The 19785-nt window shown below is 45.0% G+C and overlaps 1 protein-coding gene across 2 annotated transcripts in view; it reads left to right on the top strand.

Annotated features, from left to right (window-relative positions):
- The window catches only part of LOC119976104 (extracellular calcium-sensing receptor-like), a 28614-nt gene that overhangs the window by 1203 nt on the left and 7626 nt on the right, over positions 1–19785 (top strand). The window contains exons 1-4 of one of the 2 annotated variants that reach the window (XM_038816273.1): positions 12480–12697; positions 13197–13488; positions 15398–16231; positions 19362–19589. In XM_038816273.1, coding sequence (XP_038672201.1) covers positions 12489–12697; positions 13197–13488; positions 15398–16231; positions 19362–19589 — 1563 coding nt within the window. In that variant the 5' untranslated portion in view covers positions 12480–12488. Of the gene's footprint in view, positions 1–12479; positions 12698–13196; positions 13489–15397; positions 16232–19361; positions 19590–19785 lie in introns of those variants that run through there. The other variant, XM_038816274.1, reaches the window with a different exon arrangement.

The following is a 19785-nucleotide window of genomic DNA, read 5'->3' on the forward strand; positions in this document are numbered from 1 at the left end:
TCAACAGAGGACGTATCGGCTGAGATTGTCAAGGGAGCAATTCTCTTACCTGAATCTCAGTGAGGAAGACTGTATCTGATGACTCTAATAATAATAATCTTTATTGTCACAAGTAGGCTTACATTAATGCAATGAAGTTACTGTGAAAAGCCCCTCGTCGCCACATTCTAGCGCCTGTTCGGGTACACGGAGGGAGAATTAAAAATGTCCACATTACCTAACAGCACGTCTTTCGGGACTTGTGGGAGGAAACCCACGCAGACACAGGAAGAACGTGCTGACTCCGCACAGACAGTAACCAAGTCAGGAATTGAACCTGGAACCCTGCCACTGTGAAGCAACAGTGCTAACCACTGTGCTATCATGCTGTACTGCACTGTGGGCTGCATTTTACATGCTTGCTTGTGTTTCTGGAAACACGGCATGTAAAATAGGGCAGGTGTTCCCACCACCAGCTTCCTCTCCACCCTCAGCTCACCCCCATAATATTGGGGGGTGGGTGCCACAATTGACAGCCCACTTGCCATATTTAATTAGGTAATCAAGGGCCAATTTGGATCATTACCATTCACTCTGATAATATGCTAAGAGCAAGCATCAGATCAAGCCCTATATGAGGCCCAATACCTTTACTGTCAGCTTGGATCTTGTATGTCTCTCTTGTGGAGACCTGGGGTGAGATTCTCCGCCGGCGGGATGCTCCGTTTAACCTGCAGTCTGGGGGTTTCCTGACAGCGTGGGGCTGTCCCACAATAGAAAACCCCATTGCCCACTGGTGTAACAGAGCATCCCGCCGGCGTACTGAAACAGAAATGTGGCGCGGCGGGAGAGAGAATCCCGCCCCATGACCTTAAAATTGAATTGCAATTCTTTTTTGGAGCAAGCAATGAGATGGATTAAAGTTTCCCCTGTCCACTGTGCATTGGCTTTATAACTTTAAGGATGGTTAAAAAAATTAAAACGGCTGGTGTGGGCAGTCAGGCAGGAATGGACGGCTCAGTTTTTAAACCACATTCAGCAAAGGGGAGGACAGTGGAGGATTGAATATTCAGGGGAGGGGGCAGGAGGAGGGGTGAATCCCCCCTTTCTTCCTAACCTTCCACAGCATCAAACTCAGCTCCCCACACCAATAGCACCCCCTCTTTGCCCCCCCCCCCCCCCCCCCCGATCAAACAAACCCTCCCTATCCATGCCCCGGACTTTCCGGCTTCAGGGATCCACAGGCATCTATCTCCTCTTGTTTAAGTCCCAGCAGCAGCCATGACTACACCTTGATGGTGTCGGGACTGATGAAGCTACCAGCCAATCAGATTTGCCAGCAGCTCCAGAGTAGAGGACTCCCTCTCTAGTGAAGTGCGGAAGTCCCACTTGGTCTTTATTAAGCCCACAGGCAGCACATTATTATATGTGGAGCGAGCTGCCGTAGAGTGAGTTAGCTCTCCGTCAACTTTGCTGGGATCGGGTGGGGGGGGGGGGGGGGGGTCGAGCTGTCAGCTGTCTGCTCCCCTCTATTATTCAGCCCTAAGGGGGTCCTCACTGAATATTCCACCTGTTGAAGCCACAAATGCAGATTTAGAACAGTGGACAGCTTTCACAGTGGCTGTGACTGTGGCCATGAATTTCTATCCATCTGCCTCCTTGCAGACTGGAGCAAGTGATCCTGGTTTGTTATCCACTGTCACAGAAGGGAAGTCACTGACTCGATGCCTGGAGGCTGCTGTTGCTGTTTATTTCATTTTCTGCAGCTGGAAAGAAAGATGCCTGGGTCCTGGAACACCGGGCTCGGGGAATGTATGTGTCCAGAAAGCAATCCGGTTTGAAGCAAGAAGTCGCTGCGGGACCTGGTGCACAACAGCATTCCAAACGGGCCACCTGATGATGCCGTTGAAGAAATGCTTTTGCAGATTGCTGATGCTTTTGATGCTGGTGTGGTGAGTGCTGTATGTAACTGGCATGTCCCCACGGGTTAAACACGCTGGAAGTCAACGAAGTTCAACTCTACATTGAGCGCCTGTGGAATATGTGGATGCCAGGATTTGGTTCCGGTGAGATTGGGCCGTGTGGGAGGGGCCTGAACAGCTGCAGCTCCTGGGTGGAGAATGGCTCTGATACGTGGAACACGTCACACATGGAGTTGATTTTCAAATCTTTGCTACTGTTGTCTATTTAATAAACAAAACATTCTCTGTATTCCAAGAGTTGAATGCATTTCATTCTCTCTTGCCAGAGGTAATCAGGTGGAGCGAGTACACAGCTCTGTGAGGATATTAAGCATCCCCATGATGCAAGGTGCCATTGATGGGATCTTCATTACTTTCTGGGCATCACATTTCAACTCTTCACCATGCTGAAATCTACATTAATTCCATCCAGCAATGTCCAGCTGTTGTGTAAAGTTCTCGAGTGCATCATACATGTCAGGCTCAATATCCTCACAACGTACATGACACACTGGATATTTATCCTAAAGGCGGGTAGCGGGAGTTATGAAAGTTCCTGCTTGGCCAGCCCACCTCAAGAGAAAGTGTCACAAGGATGGGATTTGCATTGTGGGTGGGTGGCTGTGGGGTTCTTTTGTTCAGACAACCCAGGAAAGAGTTTGAAGGCAGCCACGGGGGTTGCCTGTGGTCAAGGCAGGCTGCTTAATAGGCCAGCCTCATTGTTGTGGGACCTTTACCCAGTTGTAAAAACAGAAAGGTCCTCTCGCCCTCACCACCCCCCCACCTATCCTCCATGCATCATCCATGTCACCTCATGCCTCTGCACCCACCCTTGTGGCCCTCATGTCCGCATGCCAAGCTATGACCTCCAAACTACGCCTATGATCCTTCATGCCTCCTACGCCAAGGACTAGCTACACACAATGAGAATGACCCCTTATGCCCGCGTGCCAAGGTATGCCCCCAAACAACCCATATGGCCTCTCGTACCACCATGTCAAGATATGGCCCCCAGAATTAATGGCCCCTCATTCTCCTATTCCTAAGTATACCACCCAAAGAACCTCTCATGATCCCAATGCCAAGTTGTGTAACGTTCATGCTAATTCACCCACTATATACTGTAGCGAAGCAACAGACACTGTGGGGACAACGGAATGAGTTTTTAAAATCGTCAAAAAAAAGCTATTTAGGGGCAGCACAGTGGTTAGCACTGCTGACTCACAACGCCGAAGGTTCCAGGTTCGATCCCCGCTCTGGGTCACTGTCCACGTGGAGTTTGCACATTCTCCCCGTGTTTGAATGGGTTTTGCCCCCACAACTGAAAGATGTATGGGGTAGGTGGATTGGCCATGCTACATTGCCACTTAATTGGAAAAAATTAATTGGATGCACAAAAATGTATTTAAAAAAAAGAAAGTTATAATAATAATATAATATAATTATCACTTATTGTCACAAGTAGGCTTCAATGTAGTTTCTGTGAAAAGCCCCTAATCGCCACATTCCGGCGCATGTTTGGGGTGGCCGGTACGAGAATTGAACCCGCGCTGCTGGCCTTGCTCTGCATTACAAGGCAGCTGTTGAGCCCACTGTGCTAAACCAGCCCCTATCATTTATTGATTACTTTCTATATTCATAAAACTATCTATAGCAGAAACTGAAAGCACATCAAACCCCTTTATCCTGTGTAAATAAACATTGTGAAATTGATGGCACAGGCGAGATTTCAAAGCTATCTATCAAACAACATTTCCCTGTGGTGCAGGAGTCACAAGAGAAAAATGGGTTTCTAGACTCTCATCAAGGGCTGTGGAATTTCAGTCATTGAGCATGTTTAAAGTAGAGATTGACAGATCTCTGAATGACATCAGGGATAAGAGGATGGTGTGGGAAAAGGGCACTGACGTGATGATCAATCATAATCATACTGCATAGTGGAGGAGGCTCAATGGAAAATAGCTGACTCCTGCTCCTATATTCCTGTGATATAAATCCAAGGCTTGCAACAGAAAATATATGAACCATGCTGAATAACTTTCTTCTAATTTCTCCCTTCATTTTGTGATAATTCTGCTTTTGATTACTCTGCTTATGAATTGGTGTCAGTTCAAAGAATTTGAAAATTAGATTTTGGTAAGAGAGGACAAATCAGTCATGTTTATTTCCAATCTGCCCTTTAATGGTCCCAACTAGATAGTGTTTATGTTTGGGTATCAGGTGAGAGCCATCATAGTGAGATTATGCAGTAACACTCACATATAACAACATAAGAACTGGGAGCAGGAGCAGGAGTCTGGTCCCTTGAGCCTGCTTTATCATTCAATAAGGTCAAGTTGATTGTTTTGTGGACTCAGTTCCACTTACTCGCCTGCTAACCCTTTAACGTGCAAAAAATCTTTCTATATTTTCCTTAAAAACATTCAACGAGGTAACTTCAACTGCTTCACTGTGCAGGGAATTCCACATATTCACAACCCTTGCCTGGGGGTGGGGGGGGGGGCACTGTAGCACAGTGGTTAGCACTATTGCTTCACAGCGCCAGGGCCCAGGTTTCTATTCCCAGCTTGAGTCACTGTTTGTGTGGAGTCTGCACATTTACCCCGTGTCTGTGTGGGTTTCCTCCACGTGCTCCTCTCTTTCTCTCTTTCTTCTTTTCTCCATTACCATGTCAAGTTCTCATCTGATCTGATCTCTTCGCATATCTTCTCGACTGAGTAGTACTACACTCCTATATCCTTCACCCAATGCCTGTGTCTATGTATTTAGGTTGTGTATTTTATGTTTGCCCTATTATGTATTTTCTTTTCATGTACAGAAAGATCTGTCTGAGCTGCATGCAGAACAATACTTTTCACTGTACACGTGACAATAAACCAATCCAATCCAATCCAATCCAAGTGCCCTCATTTCAATCACCTTTTGAAAAACACTGGGCGCGATTCTCCCAAAACGGGAGAAATCGTAAGGCTGGCGTCAAACCCGCCCGGGTTTGACGCCAGCCCCCCCCTTCCCGACCGGGAACCGATTCTGGTCCCCGGTCAGGGCTAGCAGCCCGACGCCGTAAGCTCCGGCATCACGGGCTTAACGAATTTCGTTAAGCCCTTGCCGGAGTTAGCGCCGGCTGACGCGTCATATGACGTCAGCCGCGCATGCGCGGATTGAAAGACTCCAATGCGCGGGCCGGGTTGCCCCTCAGCCGCCCCGCGAATGGATACTGCGGGGCGGCGGAAGGACAAATAGTGCACGGGCATCGGGCCCGCTGCCCGCGATCGGTGGGCACCGATCGCGGGCCCATGGCACCCTTGGCACGGCCGTGGTACTGCCGTGCCAATCGGTGCCATGGTTATAAAATGCGAGTGTTTACGGCCGTTTTTACGAACGGCCAGACCAGGTGTGTTTGCCGTTCGTAAAAACAGCCATAAAGGGCTGGGAACTCGGCCCATCTATCAGCTGTGAATCGCTGCCGGCCGTAAAAAAACGGCGGCAGCGATTCGTGTCGGGAGTTGGGCGTGGGGGGGGGGGGAGAATAACGGGAGGGCGTCGGAACAGCGTGGCCGTAAAATTTTACGAGCCACGCTATTCTCCGCACCGTCGGGAGTGCGGAGAATCTCGCCCACTCTCTTTCCTTCTCTTTGCTTTTCCTGCATCTCCACCTTTGGTTCAAGTGTTTTTTTGCAATTGAAACTTTAGTCAATTCAATTGCCACACTTTGAGAACTTGGCCTATCAGGCAAGTCTTGCAATTAATGTTTTGCCATGCTTTCAATAATCAGTTTTCCTTGCCTCTACAGGTAATCCTAATTTCAGTTTATCTGCCAATTCAGCTAATTGACTCTTGGTAACTTTCTGTAAACCAGTCAGAGTTACATCTTCCATCTTTAAAAAAGTCTTCGCAATTTACAATTCTATTTTGGATTCTAACTTGTACAATATATCTCACAGTAACTCAAATTATTTTGTCCACTACGTCATTACCCCACTTACTCTTCATTACGGAGTCACAGATCCCACCATTCAACCATAAATCCCAAAACATGTTGTTCTGTTCAGCATCAAGTCACCCTTTGTCCACATTTCGGAAATTCCACAAGAGCCTCCACATTTTGTATGGTCCAGTTGATGTTATAAACGTATGGGAAGATCCCAGACTGGAACCCTGGCTCAAAACACAGTGGGCTGGATCCTCCGCCGTCGGGACGCTCTATTTTGCCGGCAGCCCGGGGGTTTTCCAATGGCTTGGGGTGCCCCACAATGGGAAACCCCATTGACCAGCCGGCGAAACGGAGCATTCCGCTGGCATGCTGAACCAGAAATCTGGTGCGGTGGGATCGAGAATCCAGACCCATAACTTTCACTTTCTTTTTTTAAATGTAGAGGAACAGAATCACAGGACCGCCAATTGGTTTTAACAGAGGAATCAACATTAAAATTGAAAAAAAGGTTATAATACAAATCTCCTTTTCTCCCACTTAGGTTAACAATTACATAGTGGTTCTACGCTTAACACAGATGATACAGTATATTTAAAACTACAATTGTTTCATTCATACAAAGTCCTTTTTTTCTTTTTTTCAAAGACACAATCCACTCTGAACTCGTTAGTATCTGTGGATTTCTCCTCAGAATCCACCCAGATGATTGTCACATGAGAGTTTTCAAATTCTAATCCCCACGACATGCTTTAAAATCTTCTCATATCTCTATTAGTGGGCAGCACGGTAGCATTGTGGATAGCACAATCGCTTCACAGCTCCAGGGTCCCAGGTTCGATTCTGGCTTGGGTCACTGTCTGTGCGGAGTCTGCACATCCTCCCCGTGTGTACGTGGGTTTTCTCCGGGTGCTCCAGATTCCTCCCACAGTCCAAAGATGTGCAGGTGGATTGGCCATGATAAATTGCCCTTAGTGTTCAAAATTGCCCTTAGTGTTGGGTGGGGTTGTTGGGTAATGGGGATGGGGTGGAGGTGTTGACCTTGGGTAAGGTGGTCTTTCCAAGAGCCAGTGCAGACTCGATGGGCCGAATGGCCTCCTTCTGCACTGTAAATTCTATGATTCTATGATTAATGGTTTGCATCCTAAAATCATGTCCACGTTTTCCAAATAACTCTTGTGACTAGAACTGCCGCTCCACTTTTACCGGTGAATCCAGTCTAGGATTTTACACCAACCCTTTTCATGATTTTTTTTGCCTTGACTGCTTTTAAACACTTGAGATCCAGCCACCCATTCCACAAATATTCCAATTCATGCTCTATCGGCGGTCCTAAAATCTCACAAACCTGAAAATAATTTCAGATGTCTCTCTGTCTCAGCCTCCCTCTGAACTCTCTGTCTTTACTGAGAACTCTCTGTTCTTGTACCTTTACCCTCAGATCACCTGGAAACTTATTTTCATTAACTTAGTTTCCTTAACTAGCTGCTCTTTAGCTTACCATTACTGTATTCCATAGCTTTACTTTTAACAAAATTGGAAGAGCTGTTCCCTCTCTAGCTTTATAAAACCATTGTTTTGAGCACAGCTATAGGACCTGTTCCCACTCCAGCTGTCTACCTACAAACTACTGTAGGTTGCAGCTCAAACTAAAGAACAAAGGAATCTTTTCCCTTACAGGGGCCTCTATCTGTCAAGCAACTCTCTCTATCACAGTTGAAACTTACCCAAGCCCCACACCCACAACACCCTTTGTCTGTCATGAATCTAACTGTAAATCTTTTCCAAGCACCGAAACATTAAATGAAACACACCTACAACTATACCTTATTTTAATGTTGACTAATACAAATATAAATCCCTTAAAACTCCATTTGGTTTGCCCAACATTTATATCTTGAGTATTTGAGACATATGCTATCAAAGTTTTTATCTTGCATTCATCAGATCAGCCCCAGGTTCGATCCCGGCTCTGGGTCACTGTCCGTGCGGAGTTTGCACATTCTCCCCGTGTTTGTGTGGGTTTCGCCCCCACAACCCAAAGATGTGCAGGGTAGGTGGATTGGCCACGCTAAATTGCCCCTTAATTGGAAAAATGAATTGGGTACTCTAAATTTTAAATATAAGTAACTAAATCAACAATAAAGAAAACATTTTTTTACTGCATGGGAAGAGAGCGCTGTTTCCTTGGCAAGTGGATTCTGATTGTTCGATGTGTGGTATGGAGAATGTAGCAGAAAACAGTGAATTGTCTGTTCCCTTTAGAGTTGGTTTGCCTTGCATCAATGTCATGATGAGGGAAAGCCGAACAGTTTTGATTGAATGTCGCTTTTCTCAGCAATGCTCAAGTTCTGTATACCAAACATATATTATAGTTTATAGCTCATGTGATGTCTCAATGGGCTGGGTATTGTGACAGGTCAGGTGGAGCTCACACTGTTCAATAACTCCCCCTGTTGGTGGAATAAAAAAAGGAAGATTTACATAAATAGTCATCAGATACCCAGCAAAATAGAAACGAAAATAAATACCTAGCTCTTTGAGCCTGGCTTTACACACCATGGCCAGAACTCTCCAGCCGTTATCTGACAGCGGGATTCTCTGGTTCCATCGGCGGTGCACCCCTGCCCATGGATTCCCAGCATTCTGGGGTGGCTACAATGGGAATTCCTGTTGATAGCAGCGAGAGCAGAGAATCCCATCTCTGGCGAATGGCACGTCACTTCCTACTGCCCGGAAACTGTTGGGAAGCTGGAGAATCCAACTCCATATAATCCCGATTTAAGGCTGGACGACTAATCCATTTCCCAGGGGAAATTCAACACAGTACAAAAGAGCAACAGTCCTTTAGGAGGGTTTGATTACCAGTGCAGGTTCCCATACAGGCCAAAGTGCACGTCACTGGTGATATCACACTAATATCGGGATTATTTGTCCCTTTTAGGTCACTTTGTTTTTCTTCCATGTCCCACTTCCTTACACTCCAGGCTTTGATACAGTAGATGAATATTTTGCTCTGATACCTTTGCCAAAATGTATCTGAACACAAGCATTGGGAGAAAAATAAGAAATTGTAATAAATTTGGTTTGAAAAATGAAAACGCGTTTTCTCCCTCCTTTGTATTCAGCGACTGCTTTCTTGCCATTCATCCCTCATCTCGCTGTGTCATTATGAGAAATGTACAGAACTGTAAGCGGTAATGTTATGTCCGAATCACCCACTAGAGGGAGCTAGATGCAGAATTATATAAAGCATCGATGCTGGGCCTTCTGGGGGAGCGTTGAGGAGAAGGTTAGGAGAAAGACTGGAGGAAAGTTAGTGTGAGTGAGAGCAAATCATAGTTATTGTATTAGTCTAGAGATTAGTGGTAGATGAGTGTAGATTGTATGTTTATTGTCAATTGTTTATTATATAGAAGTAAGAGGTCGAATTCAATTAAGTACTGTGAATAAATCTTTTGCTTTGTTTAATACAAAGGCTAGTTCAGGTATTTGTGAACACTTTGTGAATACTAGGATAGTGAACACTATCCTAGGATCTGGACCACAAAGAACACCACACTCGCCACAGTTTTTTGTTTCTTTATTTGCTCCATTCCCACAGCCTTTGCCTGTGCACGGTGAAACCTTTTGTCATTTAATCTCTCCTGTACTCTGCCTTAGCCTTTTCTTGGTTGCTCCTCCCACAATCCACCTTTCACTTGTTCATAACCTGTCACAATTCGCGCTTTTCTCAGTTCCAAATGAAAGGACTCAGACCTTATCTGGTCCAGTTTTCGGTTCCTGGGTCGGATAGGCAGATACAGGAGCAATCTGTGCCATCAACTCTCTTTTTCTGCCTTCATTTGCTGCTAGATCTGCTGGGTCCTTCCAATAGTTTCTGAATTTGAAATATGTTGACTGTCATTGCACAGATAAACGTTTTGGATCAGCAAACTGCAGTAAGATAATTCATCAGACTTTACGCGGTATGGTTGAGGGAGGAGTGTTCAGCAGCGTTGAATACTCTGTTATCTCTAACTACCTGCTCAACCAACATCAGCCATGTTTGCTGTCCCAGGGTTAGCAATTGCAGTGGCATTGTTTAAGTGTTGGCTAGGAGTTGTGTCAGCATTGCACACTCACGCACAAGAATGGATTTTAAACTCTTACCTCATAATTTAGAAGCAAAAGTGCTCCGAATTTAGCCAACCTGAATGTTGCTTAAAAATATAGAACCATGCTGCACAGAAGGCTACTCAGTCCATTATTCTTGCACCAGCTCAGTCCCACTGGCTATCCCCTCTTCATTGCCCTTTAATTGTGACCTTATGGGCGCGATTCAGCAAACCCCGTCACTCCAAGCACGGAGCCGGGTGCAACGGGTGGATTGCGCGAGAAGACTCGCTAGGGTGCTGTTTTGTACAAATGTGGATCAGGTGTAATGGCATCTGGGGGGGGGGTCTCCCAGGCCATTGGAAACTCCCAGGTGGTGGGTGACAGGGCAAGGTGGTAACCTGACACTCCCCCTGGCATCTGGACACTTTGGCACCGCTTGCCTGGCACCCTGGCAGTGCCTCTCTTGCAGTGCCAGGGTGCTGAGACAGCACTACCAGGGTGCCTGTCTAGCGATGCTCAGCTGGCAGTGCCAGTTTGCCCGGTTGGCACTGCCAGGCATCTGGCTGAGGGGGGGACCTTTCCACTTGGAGAGGAGGTATGGTGTATGTTCCCAGGGGCCTCCTCCAGGCTGGCGGGGGGGAGGATTGAGAGGCTGGTCAATAAAGAAGTGGGGGGGCGTAGATCGGGGCAGCCGGTGAAAATGGCGCCCCGATCTGTGAGGAGCCTTTCAAGCTTTTCAAGCTTCAGTTACCAGCAGGAAATCCCTCTGTGCAGCCTCAGTGGAGTGAATCTCCCCGAGGACAATAAAATGGCAAAGTGCTGTTGAATTGCTGGGTGTTTATCAGCGCTGCAGTCACCAAGAAACACAACGCTAAATGGGCCCAACAGAGGATGTAGTTTGAAGTCTGCTCAATCGCATCCAATTCAGTGTCTCTAATTATTTACAGTAAGAAGTCTTACAACACCAGGTTAAAGTCCAACAGGTTTGTTTCAAACACGAGCTTTCGGAGCACGGCTCCTTCTTCAGGTGAATGGAAAGGCTTGTTCCAGAAATGTTTATATAGACACAGTCAGAGATGCCCCGGAATGCGAGCACCTGCAGGCAATCAAATCATCAAAGATGCAGAGAGAGAGGTAACTCCAGGTTAAAGAGGTGTGAATTGTCCCAAGCCAGTTCAGTCGGTAGGCCTCTGCAAGTCCAGGCTTGTTGGTGGGGGCCGAATGTAATGCGACATGAATCCCAGATCCCGGTTGAGTCCGCATTCATGCGTGCGGAACTTAGCTATAAGTTTTTGCTCAGCAATTTTGCGTTGTCGCGTCTCCTGAAGGCCTCCTTGTAGAATGCTGACCCGGAGATCAGAGGCTGAATGTCCTTGACTGCTGAAGTGTTCCCCAACTGGAAGGGAACAGTCCTGCCTGTTGATAGTCGCTAATTATTTACTCCATTTTGGATATTTTGCAAAATAGTACACTTTAATGGAAAACAATGGAAAACTGCAAATGCAGGAAATCTTTAATAAGAATAGAAACCCTAGAAATATATTTTGGTGTGAGTGAACATACAAATTACAATGTGTGCAAAGTACATAACAAGCACGTGGCTAGAACTGTGACTTCACAACGCCAGGGTCCCAGGTTCGATTCCCCGCTGGGTCACTGTCTGTGCGGAGTCTGCACGTTCTCCCCGTGTCTGCGTGGGTTTCCTCCGGGTGCTCTGGTTACCACTCACAGTCCAAAGACGTGCGGTTTAGGTGGATTGGGCATGATAAATTGCCCTTAGTGTCCAAATAAAAGGTTAGGAGGAGTTATTGGCCTGTGGGTATAGGTTGGAATTGAGGGCTTAAGCAGGTCGGTGCAGAATCGATGGGCTGAATGGCCTCCTTCTGCACTGTATGTTCTATGTATCTATGTATTTCCCAACTGATTTCTTCTTCCCTGTCTACGATTTTCATCGTAGAAGTTAGAAATACAGGGAAAATAATTATTTTATTACTACCCTCCGCACAATAATTCCACAGTAGCACAGTGGATCGCACTGTTGCCTCACAGCGCCAGGGCCCTGGTTCAATTCCAGCTTGGGTCGCTGTCAGTGCGGAGTCTGCACGTTCTCCCGTGTCTGCGTGGATTTCCTCCGGGTGCTCTGCTTTTCTCCCACAAGACCCGAAACACGTCATGTTTGTTAATTTGGACATTCTGAATTCTCACTCCCTGTACCCGAACAGGCCCTGGCATGTGGCAACTGGGGATTCCCACAGTTATTTCATTGCAGTGTTAATGTATGCCTACTTGTGACAATAAAGATTATTAACAAAAATGTTAAACTAACTGTGGTGCAGACAATAGAGCGCAACAATCAGCAAATGCCACAGGTGCTGCTAAACCTGAAGTTCATGTGGGATTTCTGTTGTTTTAATTATGTTTTTGGTTGCTTGTTCAGTTGGCAATAATAACTCAATATAAGAAATGAAACCTGCCCTGTTTCCAATTACCAGCAGCAGACCCTGCCAGCAACAATAGCAATGTATTTGCTGTGGTGGGTGCTGTTTGTTTTGGTGACCTGTATATTTGCCAAAGACGATCGAATCTGCCGCCTTCAAGGAAAGTTTAATTTGCCTGAACTCACGCAAGGTGGAGACATCATCATTGGTGGAATTTTTCCCATTCATTACCGAGGTGTGCCGCCAAGGACTTCTTACCAAACACAACCAGAGACTCCACGGTGCTTAGAGTGAGTAGAGTCTTCTTGATTATTGAGTACAAGTGGAGGAAGAAGTAGAGATTCAAAGATATTTCAGGAAGATATTCCACAGAGTAGGTCCAAGCTAGGTGAAGCCAGAGAAAGGGAGGGATTGCATTTAGGTAGGAGTCAGAAACTAGAGGGCTGTGGGACAGATCCCGGGCCAAAGGAGATGTTGTTATAAAGGGGAGCCACTTACACTGAATATACATTTTAATTGTCTCTAAAATAATTTCTTGATCAAATCGATAAAAAATCACATCTGGCACAGTAAAACAATGCACTATTTATGGATCATTTCACCAATCCACGAATAGACTCTAGTCACTCCAATACCATATGCCATTATTTCTTCAGGGTTTGGAAATGTGATTATATAAATGCACGTACTCATTATGACTTTCTGGTGTCAGTGTATGATAGACCCAGCTGCATAAATACTTACGATTCCGTGATTTTTTCAGAGTCAAAATGTCTTTGTTTCCATCAGATTTAACCTGAGAGCTTTCCGCTGGATTCAACTGATGATCTTTGCCATTGAAGAAATTAATAATGACCCATCGCTTCTTCCCAATATCACGCTGGGCTACAAGATTTATGATTCCTGTGCCACTCCAGCATTGGCTCTTAGAGCAGCCCTGACAATTCTTAATGGCCAAGAAGAAAATGTTACGCTCTCGAGATGTAATGGAGGCTCTCCGGTGCATGCACTTATTGCAGATGCTGGTTCAACACAATCCATAACCATTGCCAGGACAGCGGGGCTCTTTGGAATACCAATGGTAAGCAATAAAACATTTAACATGTAAGTGTTAGCAACATTGTCGGTAGCGTGGAGGTCAAGTGTAGCTGAAATTTAGAACTCATCCCCTCCCAAATGGCTGTGCATGCTGGGACAACTGATGCTTGAAGATTGAGATTGGTAGTTTTTTGTTAAAGCTGTGGAGCAAAGACAGTTCAATGCACTTGAGGTGCAGATAAATTGAATGCAGAGTAGCTCGGCCCAAATCATTTGAATGGCCTCCTCCTGAGTCCAATGTTCCGCAGTCACTCTGAGCCATTTCAACAAAGAAACATCCAGTTTTGAGCATTTTGTTCTGAGTTACTTAACCTAGGCTTGGGCAGTTCTATGGGTGCAGCAATAGTCATACAGGCGTTGCGTTGCGTTAGGAAAATAAATATAGCCCAGAGTTGCTTCACTGAGCCCCGTCGAAAGGGTATGTGAGCTGATGCGCAGAAGGATGAGAATATATTCAGCACTCTTCAGAGTCTCATAGCCTGCACATAAACCGTGTCAAAGCTCCCACAAGCTGAGATATTGGAGGGAACCTTTCTGACCTGGAATTGTATTTTTTTCAAATGAGTGTGTTGTTGAATTTGAGACAAAGAGAGAAAGCAATAGAAACTATGAAATTCGATGCAGACAGTATTCAATCGAAACCATTTCTACATTCTAAATTTCTCTCACAATATTGCTGCTTGGTATCAACACTCTAAGGAATTCTTAGAATAGAGAGATGAACAAGCCCAAGTCCTGCTAAATACATTTATGGACATGTGGGTTCAGTGACAGGTGAAACAATACCAGTGGAATCTGTATCCAAACCTTCGACCGAGAAACAAAACACATGTATTCCCTCTTTGCAGGTTGTCAGGGTTCTATGTGAAATTGTTTTGACGTGGTTCTTCGTTTCAGTTCCTGATGCGATTCAACCCACAGTCCAAACTGGCACTTATTGCTGATCTCACTCGTTACCTGGTACCCGACAAAATAGGTCTGACTAGTTTGGTGCTCTTTAATTTTTGCGCGAAGGTACATTGTTAAGTCAGAGAGAGCTTTAGTCTGCATTAAACTTGGGATTTTCATATTATAAATCCATAGGATTTCTAAAAGGACAAGTTAGTTTATTTCCTCGTGCCAACATCCATTTCATTGATACCTGGAAGAATTCCTAATATCGTACATTTATGAATGGACAACAAATTACAAGTTACTATAAGTAATAATAGTGGCCAGGTACCAACAGCATTCATAAGACATTCTGCTCTCCACTATTCAGAGTTGATTAGGATCTTCATTAAAAAACGGACTGGACTGTCAAATATGATGCGAGAAAAAGTCTTCTCACACGATGAGTGGTTCGAGTCTGGAATGCACGCGCCTTGGAAAAGTGGTGGAGGCATTTTCAATTGAGGCACAAATGGTTACTTGAACAGAAATATTGTACAGGGATATAGGGAAAAGATAGGGGAACGGCGTTAAGTCATGACACTCAAGAACCGGTGCAGACATAATGGGCCAAATGGCCTCCTTCCGCAGCGTAACGATTCTGTGTTCTGTGACATTGGCACATTATTTTTAGTTAGCAAATTCGGCCAAATGTGCGGCTCATAACTGTTCTGAATGTGTACATGTGCTAATCTGTGAGGGATACTAAGGTTGGACTTGCAGCTTCCCACCTGGGCATAAAACTGATGACAGAGCCCTGCTCAATTTGACTTTGCATTGAATTCAATGGAGACAGAACCGAGTGGGATCCTTTAACAGTCGGCCAATCCGTAATGCCAGTTTCACATTGTGGCAGCAAACTGAAAATCTGCTTCTTCTTGAAGGGACGTTTTGAATGCTGGTCTTCCTGAATGATGAAGGTATTGAACTAAAAATGAAATCTCTTTTTGATGTTTTCACAGATTAGTTATTTTGCGTCATGCATGTGCCTGAGCAACAAAAAGGAATTTCCAACCTTTTTCCGAACTATACCCAGCGATTATTTTCAGGTCGCAGCGTTTGTGCAGCTGGTGGAACATTTTGGTTGGACCTGGCTGGCGGCGTTTGGATCTGACGATGATTATGGCCACTTGGGTATTACAACCTTCGTGGAAGAAGTCACTAAAACTGGAGCCTGCGTGGCTTTCACTGAATATCTTCCCAAATTTAATGACAAGGAGAAAATCTTGCATCAAGTTGAGCTCATTAAAAATTCAAATGTTAAAGTTATTCTTGTCTTTGCTGCAGAGAGAGACCTGAACTTCTTGGTGGAAGAACTTGTGCGGCAGAATGTTACTGGACTGCAATGGTTAGCGAGTGAAAGCTGGAGTACGGCAGCACTGCTCTCAACGGCAGCCAATTCTGAGATTTTTGGTGGGACGTTGGGTTTGGCAATTCGTAGGGGCGATATTCCAGGGATTAAACAGTTCCTGGTCAGGCTCCATCCATCTAACTATCCAGGGAATGAATATATTAAGCAGCTTTGGGAAACTGTGTTTCACTGCACATGGACATCACACAACGACACAGAGAACGCAAGGCTTGGGCCTTTAAAACAAGTGTGCACTGGGCAAGAAGATTTAAAAGTTGTCCAAAATGCATTTACTGATGAAACACAATTGAGAGTTTCGTATAATACTTATCGAGCTGTTTATGCTGTGGCCCATTCCATCCATAATATGTTACAGTGTAAAAAAGGCCAAGGGCCATTTGTCAATGAAACATGCCCAGACATTTCAAAACTCAAACCTTGGCAGGTAAGTTGTATTTTTATAAAAAATTACAGTATAAATTCACCCCCTGTACAAATTATGGGAGGGGTTCTCCGATTCCTGAGCCGTGTGTTTCTTGGCAGCACGTTGTTCATTGGCAGCAGGATTCTCTTTTCCTGCCGCTTCTCCATGGGATTTCCCATTGAAGTCCATTCCACGCCACCAGAAACCCCGCAGGCAGGGGGTGCACTTCCAGCGGGAAATGAGAATCCCAACGGAGAACACCGGCCTGTTTGAAATTGAAGTTCCATTCAATGTAGCCAGCAATGCTCTGTCACATTACACAGAATCACATAGGATATAGAACACAGAAACCATTCTGCCCAACCGGTCTAGGCTGGTGTTTATGCCCCACACCATCTTCCTCATCTAAATCTACCATTGTAACCATCCATTCCCTTCACCTGCATATGCCTGTCCAGTTTACCACTCTTTGGGTGAAGAGGTTTCTTCCCAATTCCACCCTGGATTTCTGGTGATTGCCTTTTATGGATCGCACTCAGTTATACTAATCCCAATGAATATATAATCAGGCGTGCAATTGGTGAGTGTCACAACTAAATGCAATTCAAGTTTGACTGCTGCTTTTCAGAAAAGCAATTGAGAAGGTGAATAACTCTCACAATAAGTTGCAGTGAATTCCACGCATTCACTTTTTGAAATTATTTGTCTATCTGATGTAGTTTGCTGTAAATTTGAGGATATGCTGCTTTAACAGGTACAGTCAGTTTGGAGGTTGCCTGTTTCCTAATACTGCAATTACATTCTTCCGATGGGACGTTAAACCAAAGTGAATCTGCCCTAAACAAGAACTGAGCAGGTCAGCCAGCATCAGAATCTGATAAAGGCTCATCGATCAGAAATGTTTACTCTGTCTCTCTCCACAGATGCTTCCTGACCTGCTGAGTTTGTCAAGCTTTATTTTAATTCTCTCACAGGTTGTGGGCAGTACTGGAATAGCCAGCATTTGTTTCCCATTCCTAATTTCCCCTTAAACTGAACTGGTTTACGGGATCATTACAGCGGGCAGTTAAGAGCCAACCACATTGCTTTAGGTTGGGAGACACATATAGAACATAAAACATAGAACATACTGTGCAGAAGGAGGCCATTCGGCCCATCGAGTCTGCACCGACCCACTTAAGCCCTCACTACCACCCTGTCCCTGTAACCGAATAACCCCTCCGGACCTTTTAGGTCACTAAGGGCAATTTCATCATGGCCAATCCACCTAACCTGCACGTCTTTGGACCGTGGGAGGAAACCGGAGCACCCGAAGGAAACCCACACAGGCACGGGGAGAATGTGCAGACTGCGCACAGACAGTGACCCAGCCGGGAATCAAACCTGGGACCCTGGTGCTGTGAAGACACAGTGCTATCCAGTTGTGCGACTAGGCTGCCCTAAATATAGGCAGAATAGTAGATATTCTTCCCTTATAGGACAGAGGTGAACCAGATAATTTTTTTTAAATGATAAAAGATAGTTACAAAGCCATCATTAAAATGTATCAATTTAATTTACATTTCAGTTTCCATGATGGGAATTGAACACATTAACCTGGACCACAAGTCCAGTGATATTGCCACTACATTACCATCTATCCTATGGCTTGTGTTTCAGATTTCCAGCATCCACAATATATTGATTTTACATTAATTTTAATAATCTTTATTGTCACAAGTTGGCTTACATTAACACTGCAATGAAGTTAGTATCAAATTCCCCTAGTCTCCGGCGCCTGTTTGGGTTTACAAAGGGAGAATTCATAATGTCCAAGTTACCTAACAGCATGCCTTTCAGAACTTGTGGGAGGAAACCGGAGCACCTGGGGGAACCAACGCAGACATGGGGAGAACGTGCAGACTCCACACAGATAGTGACCCAATCCAGGAATCGAACCTGGGTCCCTGGAGCTGTGAAGCAACAGAGCTAACCACTGTGACACCACGCCGCCCTTAGTGTATTATCTAAACAAAATCATCTGGTCATCTACCTCATTGCTCTCAGCAGGAGTCTACTGTGCTCAAATTGGCCGCCTTGTTTGTTACATTACAAAATAATTACACAACAAAAGTAGATATTGATTACAAAGCCTGCTGAGACATCCTGGCCTTGTGATAGGCACTATAGAAACAATAATAATAATCTTTATCAGTGTCACGAGCAGGCTTAGATTAACACTGCAATGAAGTTACTGTGAAAATCCCCGAGTTGCCACACTATTGCACCTGCTCGGGTACACATATGTCCAATTTACCGAACAAGCACCTCTTTGGGGATTTGTGGGAGGAAACCAGAGTACCCGGAGGAAACCCACACAGACATGCAGAGAACGTGCAGACTCCGCAGACAGACAAAAATCTAACCTGGGACCCTGGCGCTGTGAACCAAGAGTGCTACCCACTGTGCTAACACGCTGCGTTCTTTCCCAATTAGAAGACAATAATAGTGAAACATGAAGAGAAGCAATTGGTAGCAAAGAAAATACAGACAGAGCTCCGTTCGATAACAAAATGTGCATGACAGCATTCTCTTCTCAAACTATTAAAAAGTCTCCAATATGAGTCCAGTAAGTTGCCCTTTTTGAATTTCAAAGAAAGAAAGAACCTGCATCGATGTAACACTTGCCAATGAAGCACTATTGAAGTAAAGTTGCTTTTGTAATGTAGGGAACACAGGAGCCAGCATGCACAGCAAGCTCCCAGAAAGAGTAATGGTATAAATGACCTGAGCATCTCTTTCAGATTTTGGTTGAGGAATAAATATTGCCACAGTATCAGAATTCACCTGTTCTTATTCAAATCGTGCCACCTGGTCATTTACTTCCACTTGAGAGGTCAGATGCCCATCTGAAAGGTGACACCACCAATGGTGCCACACTCCGTCGACACTTCACTGAAGTGTCCGTTGCGGATAAATGGTCAAGTGGGATTTGAACCCAAGAACTTGTGACTCAGAGGTTAATACCAAATTGACACCTAAAACCACTCCAAACTCAGGTGTACGTTACAGCAGATCCTCAGCTTCCTAGTGAATTAAAATTACATAACGTTGGTTTTAAATATAGGAGGTGTCAAAATATAAAATAATTTTCTATGATTTATTTGCAAAGGTCCTGCATTACTTAAAGAAGGTGAAATTTACAACTGCATTTGGAGATGAAGTAAGATTCGATGTTAATGGTGATCCTCGAGCAACGTATGATCTCCTGAACTGGCAGCGAGTCCCAAATGGGAACATGAAGTACATTAAAGTTGGCCAGTATGATGCATCAGTCGGGACAGACAACCAACTTGTTATAGAGGAGGAAGGTATAGTGTGGAGTGGGGGACAAAAAATGGTAAGGCACAATTCTGTAAATAACTTTTTCAATGCATCCAAAGGTTTGGGTGGCAAAAGTCACCACAGATGTAAGGATTATGTTCAGCAACAAACTAGGTTTCGCCGCTACAACAATGATAAAGTGGAGGGTGGCACGGTGGTTAGCCTCACGGCGCCAAGGACCCGGGTTCACTTACGGCCTAGGGTCACTGTCT

This window comes from Scyliorhinus canicula, chromosome 13 (assembly GCF_902713615.1).
Source record: "Scyliorhinus canicula chromosome 13, sScyCan1.1, whole genome shotgun sequence".
NCBI classification, from domain to species: domain Eukaryota; kingdom Metazoa; phylum Chordata; class Chondrichthyes; order Carcharhiniformes; family Scyliorhinidae; genus Scyliorhinus; species Scyliorhinus canicula.